At 43.6% G+C, this 17,848-nt stretch overlaps 1 protein-coding gene across 1 annotated transcript; it reads right to left on the bottom strand.

Annotated features, from left to right (window-relative positions):
• Positions 1–15,595: 15,595 nt before the first annotated feature.
• On the bottom strand, positions 15,596–17,604 carry LOC104594282 (myb-related protein 308-like). The gene is made up of 2 exons (XM_010254517.3): positions 17,306–17,604; positions 15,596–16,845 (listed from the first exon to the last, which is right to left on the bottom strand). Exons 1-2 carry the CDS (start codon positions 17,436–17,438, stop codon positions 16,127–16,129), a joined length of 852 nt encoding a protein of 283 aa, XP_010252819.1. The 5' UTR covers positions 17,439–17,604; the 3' UTR covers positions 15,596–16,126.
• Between the last annotated feature and the right edge of the window lie 244 nt (positions 17,605–17,848).

Raw genomic sequence — 17,848 nt, 5'->3', positions numbered from 1 at the left:
CATTACCCGAGCTGGGTGGCCAACCCTGTGCTGGTGAAAAAGGCGAACGGCAAGTGGCGCATGTGCGTCGACTACACCGACCTGAACCGAGCTTGCCCGAAAGACTGCTTCCCCCTTCCTAGGATCGACCGCCTAGTGGACGCGACCTCGGGACATGAATTGCTAAGCTTCCTGGATGCCTACTCAGGCTACAACCAAATCCGGATGGACCAATCCGATGAGGAAAAAACCAGCTTCATAACCGAGTTCGGTCTATACTGTTACAAGGTCATGCCCTTCGGGTTAAAAAACGCCGGGGCGACCTTCCAAAGACTTGTAAATAGGCTGTTTCGGCCCCTGATCGGCACAAAGATAGAGTGCTATGTAGACGACATGGTCGTCAAAACACAGTTTTCACAAGAATTAATACAAGACTTAGATTCTGTCTTCCAAATCCTGCGTCAGTATAACATGAAATTGAACCCCAACAAATGTGTCTTTGGCGTCACCTCGGGCAAGTTTCTGGGCTACGTTGTCAATCGGCGCGGCATCGAGGCCAACCCAGACAAAATAAAAGCCATCCTAGATATGAGACCACCTCGGAAAATAAAAGAACTCCAAAGGCTAAACGGCCGCATAGCCGCTCTAAGCCGCTTCATGTCCAAGTCGGCAGATTGCTGCCTACCCTTCTTCAAAGCAATCAAAGGCAAAGGGTTCGAATGGACCCAAGACTGTCAGCTCACGTTTGACGAGCTAAAAGGCTACCTCGCCAGTGTGCCAACCTTAGCTCGGCCCGAGGAAGGCGAAGTCTTGGAATTGTACCTCTCGGCTAGCGACGAGGTGGTTAGTTCGGTACTAGTAAAGGAGGCAGACCGGGTCCAGCGACCCATATATTATGTTAGTAAAATCTTGCAGGGAGCAGAGACAAGGTACCCGCAAATAGAAAAGCTAGCGTATACCCTGGTGGTAGCAGCACGGAAACTCTGCCCGTACTTCCAGGCCTACACCGTCATCGTCCTGACCGACAAACCTCTGAGACAAGTTCTACTCAAACCCGAGGTTTCCGGCCGGCTAACGAAGTGGGCCATCGAACTCAGCGAGTACGATCTCCAGTACAAGCCAAGAACTGCCATCAAGGCCCAAGCCTTGGCAGATTTTATCGCAGAATGCACGTTTAGCCTCGAAGCCCCTGAGCCGGTCGAGTCCGAGATCCCCAGTTCGGGCGAACTCGGAGCTCCCAAGCCAAACGAGTCCGAACCCCGTGAAGTAGCAGCCAGTGTGGCATCCCTCCTAGTTAGACCAAGCGCGAACTGGGATGAGGAGCCCTGGATCCTTCACGTAGATGGCTCCTCGAACCAACAAGGCAGCGGGGTTGGAATAGTGCTACGCGGCCCGAGCGGAACAAAACTGGAATACGCACTACGCTTTGAGTTCGCGGCATCCAACAACGAGGCGGAGTACGAGGCACTGATTGCCGGGCTAAACCTAGCGCACGAGGTCGGAGCAAAGCACTTGGTTATCTGCAGTGATTCCCAGCTCGTAGTCAACCAAGTTACAGGCGAGTACGAAGCACGCGAGCTCACTATGATTGCGTACTTGGCAAAAGTAAAGGAAGCTCTGCTCAACTTCCAGTCACACTTCATCAAGCAAATCCCGAGGTCAGAGAACGCTGAGGCCGACGCCCTGTCCCGACTGGCTAGCACGAGCCACAATGCCAGGAGAACCGTGTACGTAGAGGACTTACCTCGGCCCAGCATTCTCGGTGGGGCAGAAGAGGTCGCTCCCGTCACCGAAGCAGAGCCGAGCTGGATCGACCCACTCGCGAGCTTCCTGTTAGACGGAACCCTCCCCGCGGACCGCAACGCAGCCAAGAGGGTGCAGCGCCAGGCAACCAAATACGTCATGATAGACGAACGGTTGTACCGACGATCCTACACGCTCCTCTATCTGTGATGCTTGCGCCCAGCCGAAGCCGAGCTGGTACTCCGCGACATCCATGAAGGCTTGTGCGGCGGACACCTGGGGGGCAGAGCCCTCGCCCAAAAGGCACTTCGACAAGGATACTACTGGCCAACGATGAAGACAGAGGCAATCGAGCTCGTCAGAAAATGCGATAAGTGTCAGAAGCACGCCAGCATCCACCATCAGCCCGCCACCGACCTTAAATACCTCACCAGCCCATGGCCCTTCGCCCAATGGGGGATCGACCTCCTGGGGCCATTCCCACCAGCGACAGGCGGAAGAAAATTCCTAGTGGTGGCAGTAGATTATTTCACAAAGTGGATAGAAGCCGAACCCCTGGCAATAGTTACAGCCCGAAACATACAAAACTTCTTTTGGAAGAACATTGTATGTCGCTTCGGGCTACCTCGGGTACTGATCTCCGACAACGGCAAACAGTTCGAAGATATCAAGTTCCAAGAATGGTGCCAAAGTATGGGAATTAGTCAGAACTTCACATCAGTCGCACACCCACAGGCAAATGGCCAAACAGAAGTAATGAATAGAGCCATCCTCCGCGGACTGAAAGCGCGATTGGACCGAGCCAAAGGTCTGTGGGCAGACGAACTACCAAGTGTTCTATGGGCACACCGAACCACGGAAAAAACCGCCACAGGTGAGACCCCCTTTAACCTCACATACGGCACCGAGGCAGTAATCCCGGCGGAAATCGAAGTACCTACGTTGCAACTAGAAGCGTACGACCAACAAACAAACGAGGGCGAGTTACGCACCAACCTCGACCTACTGGACGAAGTGAGAGACCTCGCACACATCTGAACTGCGGCCTACCAACAAAAGGTAGCTTGGTATTATAACGCGCGAGTAAAAAAGAGGAACTTCCGCGTCGGCGACTTGGTTCTCCGTAAGGTCATGGTGCCCGAACCCGGTGTAGGGAAACTTGGACGAACTGTGAAGGTCCCTACAGAGTAAAGAAAGCACTCAGTGGGGGAGCATACGAGCTCGGAACCCTAGAAGGAAAACAAGTACCCCGAGCATGGAACGTTGTCAACTTGATAAGGTACTACCTATAGGCCACCAAGTACCCCGAAGACATTTCATGTCAGAAAACGAAATGAAGGACCGAAATGGTCAGTTCGGCAAAAAATATAGCTCGATGACAGGATAACCAGTACATGAACAAAAAGCCATTTCATTTCAGAATAGATGTGTACATTCAAAAAAAAAAAGTGTACATTTCATTTCACAAGCCAGGGGCCACTTCATCATTATCAGAAGCCACTTCGACAACGCCCGAAGGACGTGCCTCCCCCTCGGAGTTCGGTTCGGCATCCGCAACATTAGCCATCTCTTGAGTGATGCACGAAGTGGATATGGCGTTGGTATCGAGGTCGGGGTACGTATTCTGGATCATCCACCAACTTAGCTTAAAACCCCTCCGGTAGGAGTCTACCATCAGATCATCGAAATCCGGCGAATCAATGTAATCGCTGACAGCCTTCTTCTTCGCGTCTTCGATGCCTTGAGAGAAGATCTGAGTCCTCTCCCTGATATCCTCCTGAAGATACTCGACCTGGTGCTCCAGGTCCAGCTTCATTACCGCCATACGCTTCACCACCACTCCCATGGCCTCGGCATCCCTCTGAGACCTCGCCTGCCTAGACCGCGCAAGGCGAGCAGCAGCATCAACAGCACGAGCATTCTCCTCGGCAGTCCGAGCAGCCTCCTCGGCAGCTCACGCCTGCCTCAAGCATTTCTCCACCTGGTTCGCCAAGGCGTGAATGGAAGAGTTCACCTATCAAAGGAAAACGGGATCAAAGAAACGAATAAAAGAATAAAAGCCGAGCTCTAAAGAAGGGATCAATTACCACCATGGCATGAGTAACGGCATGGCAGGCCACTTGGTGCAGAGGGAGCTCGGTCCACGCCGCAACTTCCTCGGGAAACATCGCCTCCTTACTCCGTTGAAGAGCATGAACAAGCGACAACACGCTCCTGAAGTCCCCCGGGGCCTCCGAGCCCGACGGCCCAGCTCGCATATGAGCAGACTCGGAATAGGCGGGAGCCCCCGTGTGTGTGGTTTCGGCATAAGGAGCCCCCGCCGGCTCCTGCCTAGGAGGAACCATCTCGGGCTCCTCTGCCGGATAATCCGGCACCTCGGGCTCCGCACCCCGGGATGGCTCGGCGCGAGCTCGCTTAGCCACCCGCTTTCTCCTCTTCATGCCCTCGAACAAGTGCCCACCTCGAGTCCCTTGAGAGTCCATTGTACCTGCGAAAAGGAGTTCGGCATCACTAAGACACGTAAAAGAAGAGCAAGACAGGATCACTAGGGAAAGAACCTACCCGAACTCAGGCCCGCAGCAATAAGCTTGGCCTCCGTCAGATACCATTGACAATCCAGCCCAAGCCGCGCCCATTGCCGGAGGCCCTTCACCGTCTCCTCAACAAGTGTGATGCTAGAATCAGGAGCGGCCATCCCCCAGCTGGTCTGAAACGGCCACCCCAGCTCACTTCGCACCCCGAAATAGTCCCGCTTCCTCGCCGGGACCTTATTGGGGAGTCCGTGTAAGAGCTTGAAGCCTGGGCGAGGGGACAGGTAGTATGCCCGCCTACGCCCAGGAAGGGGACCCACTTGCTTTTTCAGCATTAAAATGGAAGAGAAAATCTCCAGATCCAGAGGAAAGTTCTCGTCGCAAAATAAAGAGATCGTTCCCACTAAGTTCCTAATAGAGTTCGGGTGAAGCTGGCCGACCGTCACACCGAAGTGGTTTAGGACCTCGACAAGAAGAGGGTGGAAGGGCAGTCGCAGCCCCGCGGCGAGCTGTTCCCGGAAAATCACGATCTCATCAGGACCGTGTTCCCAAGGGAAGTTGCCCGTAGGGATAAAGTAACCGTACTCACTGGGCAAGTCGTAGTAGTCTACGAGGGTTTGAAGTTCCTCAGGCGTCATAGTCGAAGGGCCGAACTGATCTACAACCCGGCCACGACGGGAGGTGGACGCCGACCTACCCGAAGCACCTCGGGCTGTAGGCTCGACCCCTTCCTCAGGACCTACATCGGGCTCACTTGAACTACCGGGGGACGCAAACTGGTTCGTAGAACCTACATCAGACCCGCTTGAACAGTCTGAACCCTCCAAACCAGACATCGGGAAACGGAACGGGATTCCAAAAGCACTCACCCGGGAAGAAGACTGAAGCTGACCACAAGAGCTCGAACAAGCAAGGAAACCTGGGACGCGAGCTGAAAAGCCTGGACGCGAGCTGAAACTTAGGCTCGAGCTCAAGATGTACAACAGTAGCAAGGACCCCCCCCCCCCCCGCGCACTATTTATATCCACAGCGGCCGGAAAGCGACGGCCCAGATCGAAGCCAATTCAACGGCCCACAGCCGCGCTAAGACGCACGTCTTCCAAGACCAATCAGTGCACGTCTTTCCGAAACTGACGGAGCGTCGCGCACGTCTTGTCAGAGGACAGGTGTCGGCACGCGTATTCCCGAAACTGACGGGGTGTCGGCGCACGTCCCCTCGCAATAAAAGCGTCTGCAGCGCAACTCCCGAACAACTGCCCTCACGACTCCCAAACACGCGCCCTTTTTTGAAAATCAAATTAGAGCAAGCGCACTCGGCACGGACCAAAACCCTCCTGCTACCTTGCAAACTCCCCGCGCCAAGACGGGACCGTTGTCGCAGGGAATGGGGGGCAATTGATGAAGGGAAATTTGGCCCGACCTCGCGATCGCCCGACACGTGGCAAAGGCAAGCAGCTCGGGACAGTAGAGCGCCCAAAGCGAACATCGGAACCAAGTCCAAGCTCACTACCGATCCCGAACTCCAGACCGCTGTACTTTGTCCGAGCTCCTTGTTAAGAGCGAGCTCCCTATTAAGGGTCCGAGCTCCCTAAGTAAGAACCCGGGCTCCCTAAGTCAGAGCTCCCCACTAGGAGCCCGAGGTCCCTGTTAAGAGCGAGCTCCCTGTTAAGAGCGAGCTCCCTGTTAAGGGTCCGAGCTCCCCAAGTAAGAACCCGAGCTCCCTAAAATCCGAGCTCCCTATTAAGAGCGAGCTCCCTACTGAGAACCCGAGCTCCCTACAAGGAGCACGAACTATACTGGGCCCCAAGCCTCACAAAGATGACCCGAGCTGGTCCATGGCAGCTCGGAACACTCCAAACCGAACTCAAGACACCTCGCTCGCCACTCCAACACTTCACTTCCAAAGCACCAGGGCAGCCAAACATACCCGACACCAAAGACGTCCATTTCCAAGGGCGACGTACCTGACTGATTTGGGATCTGACGCCTGACAGCCGCATTTCAAACGGCTTCCTGTTACCGCCACCTGCAACCGTCGTCACAAGCCGCAGAGACGGCTCCGACAAAAGGAACAGTGGCGGTTCTGTCCGGCCAGAGGAAATGACATCCAAACTGGCAGGAGTTCAGAAGTAATCATGCCCGACCTGACGGAAGCCTGGAAGTGAGTGCGCGAGGTGGTTATAAAAGGCTTCTACCCCCCTAGGAACGAGGTATGCTAACTTTCGCGCTATCTGGTTTATCTTGCCTTTGAAGGATTCTAACTTGAGCTTCGGAGCCCTTACGCCGGGTTCTCCCCGGAGCTTCTCTTCTCCCTCCGTTTCAGGTCCCCGTTACTCAGTTCAGAGGCTAGATCATCGACAGCTAAGACCAGCCAGATTGTGCATCATCAAAAACCATGTGCATAATAACATATAATTCTACAGCACAACCATAACATACATGTTTCATAGTACAGTGGATGAGTGAATGTTTCTCCATCCATTTCTGTCTTTTTTTTTTTTTTTTTTGTCATATCCCCTAAAATGAGACAGGCATCGACAGTCGAGCTCCCACCAAACATTACCCCCACACTCCAGTCACCCCCTTCTTCATGATTCAGAAGTTAGAAGTGGTAAGCTTTTAACTTGGTGGACCTTCCAAACCAAGGCTCCTGCCGTTAGTAGTAAACTAGTAGTCTATTAATAGCTTCACATAACAAAGCCACCCCAATTTCAGTGGCAAGAGTTCTGATCCGACTGAACAACTGAGCTTTACAGACCTCATTGCATTGCATCATTGTAAGTGGAATTACTTTACTTACTATACAAACTTATAAACTGCACACAAACACCCCATACGCGAGAGAAGGAAAAAGAAAAAGAAGAAGAAAAAAAAACAACCCTCAAGTGAAATGTCAAGTTCTTTTCTGTCATCTATGGCTTTGGCTGCCTGTCTGTCAGTAGGTAAAGTAAGTGTGTTAACAGTTAGAACTCACGAAGCGTTTAATCTCCTCCATGACTGTATAGAAATGGTTTTTGTTGGCAACAAGTAGAAACCAATGGTGGCATGCTCAAGATAGATGAGCTTCACATCTTGGCCAGCCTTCTACAACCCTTCAATGTAGGCCAATTGTCAATCCTAGACAAGGTCCAGACCTGCCACCACCACTAGACTCTTCGGGAACTCCACTCCTTTGAGGCTCTTGTCGTTGGGACCGAATGGATTACATGTTGGGTGGTCTATGTCCACCCCTGTAGGAAGAAAAGCCCATCGAACATTGGATTGAGTAGTATATTCCCCATTACTTAGATGCCTGGTCTGACCCCTCTTACTCCAAGCTTCTCCTTACAAGATCTATGATGTTAAACATTAGAGAAGAAAAAAGAGCTTGTCGCAAGACCTCACCGTTGCCGCTGCAACTACAACCAGCAACGGTGATATCTTTCTTCTCTCATTTTTTCTATCTTTCTCTCTCATTTGATCTCTTTCAATTTCTTCCCCATCACCGCCACCCCTGTTTTTCGTTCCCCTTGCCGCCCACATCCAGGCTTCACTGGAAGTTGAGATGAATATCATCGTTGTATACTTAAAATCATCCAGGGAGCAGAAACCTCCAGCCCTCCACTAATGACCTTAAAACCATCCTGGGATCAGGTATTTGAATGTGGGTTTTCATAGATAGATTTGAAGTTGGGAACTGTGAAATTTTCGACTGTTTTAGCAGCGGACCTTGTTCTCAGTAACTGTTTTCATCACCATTCTCTTCGCCCTACTATTTTCATCACTGTCGCTACTCCAATCTGCAACTCACTGCAGCAGCAGATTTGGACCTGGTGGACACAAAATCCCTTCTCGAACCATCACCGCCACTCCTCTCAGATCCACTACAAAAAGGTTCTTTTTAACCACCGGCCAAACGTTGCTCCGGTGATCTTAGCACCAAGTAATGGAGTGCTGGGACAATGATGGATTCTCTTTTTAACGGAAGGGCAGAAAGGACATTTCAATGTAACCGTGATGTGACAATTGTCGAGGGTACTCTAAGACAATTTATAAACAGTAAAAATGGAGTTTGTCAATTAGCTAAGGATAGTTTAAAAAATTTGCCCATTAATAAAAACCTGTCCTGTATAAAATGTGTGATGTCTACACTCCGCTATGTGGGGTACAGATGCAGATTCGGCCTACACTCCTTTGGGTGAAAGCCCAAGGATGATGCTATTGTTAAATATCCAGTTTGCCCTTAGAAGATCGAAGATGAGGGATGAAGGGGGAGAAGGGCACTGTATGAATCTCTGATTTGCAGCGACCGTGGTTGAAACCCAAGAGCAGATTTATATGGTTGACCTCAAGAAAGAAAAAAAGTCACTGAATTTTAGGGCTTCTCTTTATCTTAATTTGGTTGAAAGTTGAAACAATTGAAGAAATCCATTTGTTTTCAATTCATAGAATGGATGTAAAGTTTTTCGGGCTGAAACTTATCAGAGCTGCCCCTTGTTATAATTTCTTGATTTAAATGCTAAAATGAATGGAAACATGGCTCAAATATTTCAGTCTGGAAATTGTTGTGTCCATAAATGTTATAATTTCTTGATCATAATTCCAAATTAACTAACCCAAGAAAAAAAGAAAACGGAAAGGGTGAAAAAAATTAAATTTTCTTTCAATCTATCTTGTCTCTATTCCGTTTCATTTTCTTTTAAAAGAAGTTTATAAATTGGTATTGCTTTTTGAGATCTGTTGTTTTACTTCTGTGTTTTTTTTAATCGATGAAAGCAGATGCCCGATGAAAATCAAGGGTAGTCTGAATGCAGCACAAACATATTTTACATGTAGAATGGATATGTATTGTTTGTTAATATACATGATGGCGTGTCATGGTTTTGACTTATCAGATTCAGATGATTGAACCGCTGACACATCACCTAGAGACAAAATTGGTTTAATCACTGAATAGTTTTTCAAAATACTGCAAAAAATATCATCTTTCTGATTTCCCCAATTGCAAGTCCACCATGAACATTGTATTTGTCAATCCAAATGTATTGAGACATCGTCCACTGAAACAGAGGTTTTAAAGAGAATCACAGGTGTTCAAAACTGAGGTTGCCACGTAAGGACTCAATTTGGTCGGATTGTTTCAGAGAATTAGAAACAGGCATGAAACTTTTTTTTTTTTTTTTTTTACAGTTTAGGAGTACAAATATAAATATATACGATGCAAATATATATAAAATAATACAAAATATAAGGTTTTACATTCTATAAATTTACGTTTGTACTCCTTTCAAACTGAGCCTTTTGTACAATAGAAGACAGAAAAGAACTAGAATCACCATCCACACTGAAATAAGGAATGACAATGGGACGGGGTAGGGATGGGAATCCATCCCCGGTCGCTGTCTCCACGAAAAACCCCATTCTCATCCTCGTCCCCATCTCGGCCCGCAGGGACAGGGGATTTCTCCATCCCAATGGGTATTCCTATCTCCACGGGGATCCCCACACCCCCACTCCCCACCTTTTTTATGTTGTCATATTAACTTTATTTTTTCATTTCTATTTCATTCCAATTTTTTAATAAAATAGTTAAAATTTGCAATGCTCCACAGGAATCATCAGGTGTTTTGTGTCTATGTATCGCTTGTTGATTAATTATTGGAGGCTTATAACATGTCTCTATATTATATTTCTTTAGACTTTTACCTCAGCCCAACAGGCAACTGTGCGGGATTGAATTAGAGATGGGAAACCGATATACCAGTAACAGATGTTAGATATCTCATAGATTTGTGCTATCGGTAGATGTTTTTATGTGCGAAATCAAATTCCACCTGTGAATTTTGATAAATATTATTTGGTTGGTTAATATGTTTATAATTAGGGGTGTCAACGGTATTCGAAAATTTGGTTTTGAATTCAATATTCAATATAATTGAATCGAATTTGGATAACTCGAATATTTAATCGGTCGAATTCGGATATTCTATTCTTACCAAATAGTTAATTAGATTCGAATTCGGATATAACCTGATTCGATTCGATAAGTATCCAAATTCGGTCGATTATTTAATTATTATATATAATATATAAATTATATATAATAATTAAGTTGTATAAATGATTTATTTACTTTATATCAATAAAATATTTATTTTATATATTTATTAATTATCTAAAATAATTAATTAATCAATTTTGAATCGAATCGAATATTCAAATATTTAATCGGATTCAAATTCAAATATTAATTTTCAATATCCATCGGATATCGGATTTTATAATCGGATTCGAATTTGGATATTGCTTGATCCAATTCGATTTCGATCTGTTTGCACCCCTATTTATACTACCGGTCGAAAACTGACCTAGAATTGGAATCGCTTTGGTCACTAGTTTTTGTGTCGACGGTTTGATCGTCTGGCTTGAATGAACGTGTTCTTATAAAAAAAGTTAAAAATATTAAAATAAAAAAAATAACATCCAAAACCATTGAATGGGTCAAACGGGTCAACAGTCCAAATGCCCGGGTCAATGGATCGCTGACCACTTCAACGGTTTTTGGCCAGGGACAGGGTTTGGGGTAAAATGGAACTGGTTGTCTGAACGGTTCCCAAGCCAAACGGTTTGGCGATCCAAGTCAATGGCAGTTCGAAAACATTAGAAAATATAGAAATCCCCCTAAATCTCTTCAAATAGCATTTTGTTGGATTCAAAATCCTATTTGTAATACATACTTTATATCAATAAGGAGTACAAATGCAAATATGTAGAGTGCAAAATCTTGCATTTTGTATTATTTTGTATGCATTTGTACTGTACGTATTTGTATTTGTACTCCTTCTAATTGGAAAGAATACAAATGCAAATTTTTATAGTGCAAAACTTTATATTTTGTATTACTTTGTATGTGTTTGCACTGTACATATTTGTATTTATACTCCTTCTGCGTAGAGTATAAAACTCTATATTTTATATTTTTCTGTATGTATTTATACTATACATATCTACATTTGTACTCATTGAGAAGAATATAAATACAAAATTCTAGAATATAAAACCTTGTATTTTATGTTATTTTATATGCATTTATACTATACATATTTGTATTTATACTCCTTCTAAACTGAGCCTTTAGTGGGATTGCATGAATGCTTAAATCGAAGCATATGTGCTAAAATTTAAAGAGTTTTTAAAGGAGCAATGGTTTGACTATGATAACGGAAAGATTCCATGTCTGAAAACTTGAAAGGAATCAATCGTTTCATAAACAAGTTAACCAATCAGATGGCTATTCACTGAGGTTTGACTATCAACACATGGGCCCAAGTAGAAAGAACAAGAAAAAGAATATGGCACGTTAAAAATTAGTATATTTAAATTCAAAAATTTTTGAATACTTTGAACCATGGTCCCACCACTCCCACATGATGAGAAAAAAAATAAAAAGAAAAGTGAGGCCCTACACTATAATTAAATTACTAATAAACTCTATTTTGATTTATCGATGAAATGAAGGCCACAAACCACAAAAACAAATATATATATATCTATATATCTATATATATATATATATATATATATATATATATAAATATAAAATTTGCGGTAAGTGTTTGTTTCTAATTAAAGTGGGACAAGACAAGAACGGGACCAAAAGTCGAACCAAAGTTTAGGAAGTGAAGTTAGTCACGAGTTCATCTAACATAAAATTACGTGTGTGATTTGTAGTTGGCAATAAGGACCCAAAGTTGAAGTTGAAACTTGTGGAATGAAGTCATGAACCCGTACTGTATCTTTTAATTGCAACATGTGAATTTATATGGGCCTGGTCTGGGGGCCCATATAAACCTCTGTCAGCCACTGTAAACGGGACCATTAAAATTACTATTACAAAGAAAATGACGACATCACCAGGGACAAGTTCAGAAAGCACATGGTTGATTAAGCACAGCCAAAGCAACGTTGCATTTGTTTTTTTATGCCTGAGGGCTGAGGGCATTACTCTCCCCATTTCCAATTTCCTTTATGGTGTAAGTGTAAGTGTTTGCACAGCCCCAGATACAAACTCCACTCATGGCAGCTATTTTTGTACTCAGGCCCGTGGGTTGTCATCGGATCCGTGCCTGCTCTTGTTTGCCTAACGGTCCTAAACAATTATTACTTATTGGCTATACGTGGTTATACTTCTTTCTTACTTATTATTATATATGCAGCGATTTTTATATTCACACCGGAAGAGATTCTAACTATTACTTTTATGCTTTTAATTCCTCTCATCACCCACAGAATCTTTATTTTTTTTTGTCACATGAAAAACGTGTGTCGCGTTGGAGAATGACGGTTTAGTCATTAGTGTATAACGTGGGGGTTTTGGACATTTAAATGTTTATAGGTCTATAGTGGAATTCAGAAATCTGTATTGGACATAAGGAGGCAAGCGATCTCACCACAAGCTTCACATGAGTTTTCCTGACCTCTCCATTTTCACATGTGTGGTATTCTTTTTTTTTTTTTTTTTGAAAATAACCCCATAGTTGATTCTGCTACATCATTTATCCCACCTTTCTCCTCCCCTACTCAACGTTTGCTAATTCCTCTCCTCTTCAATTTCTCTATTTTGAAACGGCTAAGCACCTGTGTTTCTTCTCTCTCACTTTGTATCAATTTCTCTATTTTGAAATGGCTAAGCACTTGTGTTTCTCTCCTATCTTGGAGGGAAATTTTCCCCCTACCATTTTCTCCCTCTCAACGTTTCTTTGCCATACCATCTTCTTTTTCCCCAGCCCTCGTCATTTTCTCTAATTTGAAATGGCTAAGCATCTATCTCTCTCCGTGTGGTAAGCACCTTGTCTTTCATATAAACCAGGTTTACTTTTCGAAACTCCATTTACAGGGTCAACTTTTTCTAGGATTTTAACCTAACGGTAGAACAATGAATTTTAAGAAATCTTGAAGAGGCCTATTTTTCAATTTTGTTAGGCTCTGATTTAATTCTAAGAAATCTCCAAGAGGCCAGTCTTGTTTTCTATAACGGTAGAATACTGACTTTTGAAAAATCACTAGAGCATGTTTTCAATTTTGTTAGTGTCTCCATCCTGTTACTAACTTAAGTTATATACTAAGATCAAATCATTCACTCAAGCCATTTGTGGAGATAGGTTAGTCGTTCAACTCAGGTACATTTCCCTGTTTCTTTTTTCAGGCCCAAATTGCCATTCTTCCTCTCTTATTCTTTGTAGTCTCTCAACTCATGTATACTTCTATGTATTTTCTTTTTTTTTTTTTTTCCAGTCTCGAATTGCCAACCTCCCTCTCTTATTGTTTGTATGTTATTGGGTATACGTTTCTTAGAAGCTTAGAGATAAGGTCATTCGCTCAACTCGGATTCTAGGCTTCTCCCAACACAATAAGGTCATTCGCTCAATTCAGGTAACCAAGAAATCTACTGGAATTCTTGCATACTTTGGCACTTTAGTTTTTCCCATTTTTATTTCAACATTGGATAAGTGAAACATGCATTAGTTGATTTGGTTTAGAGTATGCAATCCACTATAGTCTTAGAATTCTTATATTAAAACTATCATTAATGATTATTTAATTAAATAGTATAATTACTTACTATTATTGATAAATGTTGTTAATAACGTTCTAACAATCGATGGTTTGACCGTCCGGTTTGAATGGATGGCCTGTTCTGACAACAAAAATTACAAGCAAAAAATTACAGAACCGTTCTAGCCACTAGTTTTTGAGTCGACGGTTTGATCATCCGGTTCGAACGGATGGTCCATTCTAACAACAAAAATTATAGGAAAAAAATTGAGTTTGTGAGGTCCAATAAGTAGTAAAATACGTGTTATGTCATTCGAGCATGTGACTCATACAACTCGAAAACGAAACCGCTATGGCCACCAATTTTTTGGTCGATGGTTCGATCATTCGGTTCGAACAGACGGCATGTTCTGAGAACAAAAAATTACAAGAAAAAAATTATAGAACCGTTCTGGCCATCGGTTTTCGGGTCAATGATTTGATCGTCTAATTCAAACGGATGATCCATTCTAACAACAAAAATTACAGACAAAAAATTGAATGTGTGAGGTCCATTAAGCAATATCATACGTGTTATGTCATTCAAGCGTGTGACTCATTCAACCAAAAAATGGAACCGTTATGGCCATTGGTTTTCAAGTTGACGGTTCGATTGTCCGGCTTGAATGGACGGCTCATTCAGACAACAAAAATTAAAAAAAAAATAAAAAAAGGCCAAAAACCATCGAATGGGTCAATAGGTCAACGGTTCGACAACTCGGGTCAATCAGTCGTTGACCGATTCAACGGTTTTTGGCCAAGGACCAGAATTGGGGTAAACGAAACTGGTTGCCTGGGGAGTTCCCAATTAAAAAAATAATAAAAAAATGGACAACCTGTTCTGACAAAAAAAAATTACACACAAAAAATAGTGTGTGGGGTCCATTAAGCAATACCATATGTGTTATGTCATTCGAGCTTGTGACTCATACGACTTAAAAGCGGAACCGTTCTATCCACCAGTTTTTGGGTCAACGGTTCGATTGTTCGGTTCGAACGGATGGCCCCGTCTTGACGACAAAAATTAAAAAAATAAAAAACGACCAAAAACCATTGAACAAGTTAACGGTTCGACCACCTTGGTCAATGAGTCGTTGATCGATTCAACGATTTTTGGCCAGAGACCGAGATTAGGATAAAATAGAACTGGTTGCCTAGATGATTCCCAATTAGAAAAAACGGCTAAAAATCATTGAACAAGTCAATGAATCGACGATTCAATCCCTCAGGTCAATGAATCATTGACCGATTCAACGGTTTTTTACCAGAAACTACGTCAATAACTCAACAGGTCGACGGTTCCATTTCGCAGGGCCCTCCGCTAATTATTATTATTATTATACGAGGCATCATCATATTTTTGTTAATAACACCCTGTTAGGAAGAAAATGCTCTACCCTATGGCGAGTTATCAACACCATGGCCGATTGCGCAGGCAGGGTTTTGTTTCATGGCATCCTCTGTTGGCTGTTGCTCAATCACTTATATTCCTGGATCATGTAACTCTGCAGCTCAGTGTTTCATAACTCTGTAGTTCATTGTATAGCTATAGCTAGGCGTCCTCTATCTCTCTTTCATTCATATAACTACATGGTCTAATTCCATCATATTTCATAAGCTGCTTTGCATTCTGATAGTGAATTGTGAAGGTGTTAAAAGAATAATAAGGGTTTTTATATATAGATTAATTAATTCCATCTCATGTTTGTGCAATTAATTTGGAACAGTGAAAATATAATCATAAGTGAGAAAATACAAAAGATAATAGATGGGGTTTGAGCATTCAGAAGGTTAATAAAAATATATAAATAAGAAAAACCATAAATATCCCAAAAAAAATTACAAAACATCATCATCATCACACATTAAGACATTGGTACACACCCTGACCCTGTATCTCCAAATGGTCCTCTTCTCTCTCACTTAGGCGAGTTTATTATGGATAATTATGGCACCTTGGACCAACCATGCTACATCCAGCTGCCCCCATCTCCCTACTTGGCTAAAGATGCTAAATTGATGGCCAACATCTAGAAAGGTGGGAGCCTGGGAGGAAAGTAATTAAACGCGTGAACTGATTGTGTAGAAGAATAGGAGGAGATTAGTCTAGCCTTCTAGGACTAAGAGTAAATAGGCGAGGCATCCGTCACCACTTTTTGACGTGGGGTGAGCTTCGCTTTCGTAAGAAAGATGTCTCCATGATCGGACATGTGTCCTAGATAGATTGTGGTACACTAATTGCTTTAATTGTCTTGTCTTTCTCCCTCTCTCCTCCTTTCTCCGTTACGTTTCTCGAGCTCTCAGGCCCATAAAGATTCCGCAAAGGAATCTAGTTCAGCTTGATGATCCTCCTCTGTGTCTGTGTTGATGAGTTGTAGGTACTCCTCGTAGAGCTTCTCTAACATGCCATTATCCTTCACTGGAATCTGAGATTGGCATCCAAGATCACACCCACCGACGACGAGATTATGATCTTGATCACCCTCAATAAGGGTGGTAGCACCATCCCTGAGATAGGGCCATGGAAGCTCTAAATCTTCTGTATAAACTACTACTCCTTTCTCTCCTCCTTGCAGGCTTAATGGCGTGTTGTACTCGAAACTGTTGTTCCTGGAGATGGGGAGTGAGGTGATCCTGACGGGCTTTGGTAGATGGATCTTGGTCTTGGTTGTCTCTTGATCATTATTCCCTCTGCCGATGCTCTTCTTCTTCTTTTGCTGGTTGTTGCTCTTCCTCTTCTTGGGCTCTCCGGTGGATCTTTTTGCCGCCTTGGTTTTGGCGTTTGAATCGGTTCCTTGGCTTTTGAATCTTTTGCTGAGATGGGTGTTCCAGTAGTTTTTGATCTCGTTATCAGTTCGACCAGGTAGTCTCCCTGCGATGAGAGACCACCGGTTGCCTAGAAGTGAGTGAAGTCTGATGATGAGGTCTTCTTCCTCCGGGCTGATGTTCCCTCTCTTAATATCTGGTCTTAGATAATTCATCCATCTTAGCCTGCAACTCTTTCCACATCTTAGGAGTCCTTGATGCAGAAACCGATTTTATTATCTCATCAGCTTAATTTTCATGAATTTTAACGAAATTCATTCACTCTCTATATATAATAAGATAAAAGCAGGAGATTGGTTTGCTGCAACCTTCTATTATTACAGAAATATTGTCCAACTCCAATATTTTGTTTTTTTGAAAAAGACACAAGTATTTTGAGAATTGACAACATATATAGACAATGGGCAAATTCTTTTTTTTTTTTTTGTTTTAATTTCCTTGAATATTTTGGTGGCTGTGATGGGAATGCAAAGAATTCAACAAGGAAACCCATTTTATAGATTAATAGATACAGATGTAGAAGAATAAAAAATGTCAATAAAAGCTTTGGAAGCATTATTTATCAAAGCAAACCCAAAAGCATCTAATGTTGGAGTTGGAGAGAAAGAGAATCACGACTAATGTTTGAAACTAGCTAGCTAGTAGCTATTTACCTGCTTTCTTGGGTAGAGATCTCCAATGGCCTTCACCATGGGCTTGAATATACTTGATGAGCAATGTGTCTTCTCTAGCAGTCCATGGACCTCTGTGTAAACCCACCTTAGAGCAACAGGGTGCTCTTCCCATCTCCCTGACCTTGTTGGGGGAAGTTATAATTACGAGTCCTTAGAGAAGAGACAAGGAGAGTGTGAGAAAAGAAACGAAAGGAGAGAGGAGAGAGGAGAGAGAGAGAAAGAAAGATAGGCAGAGGGCGCAGAGAGAGAGAGAGAGATGATCCGAACAAGCACAAAACAGGAGAGACTAGTTTCCCTTTTTAAACCATAGGGAAACAAGTTGCGAATTATTGAATGTCTCGACAACGTGAACATTTCTTTGTATTTACCTAGTTTAGTTGCAGTAAGAAAAAAGAGATGTGTCCACATTATTGTATGTCTCGACGTTAAATTTCTATTTTGTTTTATATTAAATACCCATATGTGTGTGAGAGACTGAGAGGGTAAAATTAATATACCTGAGAGGGCAAGCTCAACAACCCT

The sequence above is a fragment of the Nelumbo nucifera genome, chromosome 3 (genome assembly GCF_055504915.1).
Source record: "Nelumbo nucifera cultivar China Antique chromosome 3, China Antique-T2T, whole genome shotgun sequence".
Taxonomy (NCBI): domain Eukaryota; kingdom Viridiplantae; phylum Streptophyta; class Magnoliopsida; order Proteales; family Nelumbonaceae; genus Nelumbo; species Nelumbo nucifera.
This window is presented reverse-complemented; position numbering and strand designations above follow the sequence as displayed.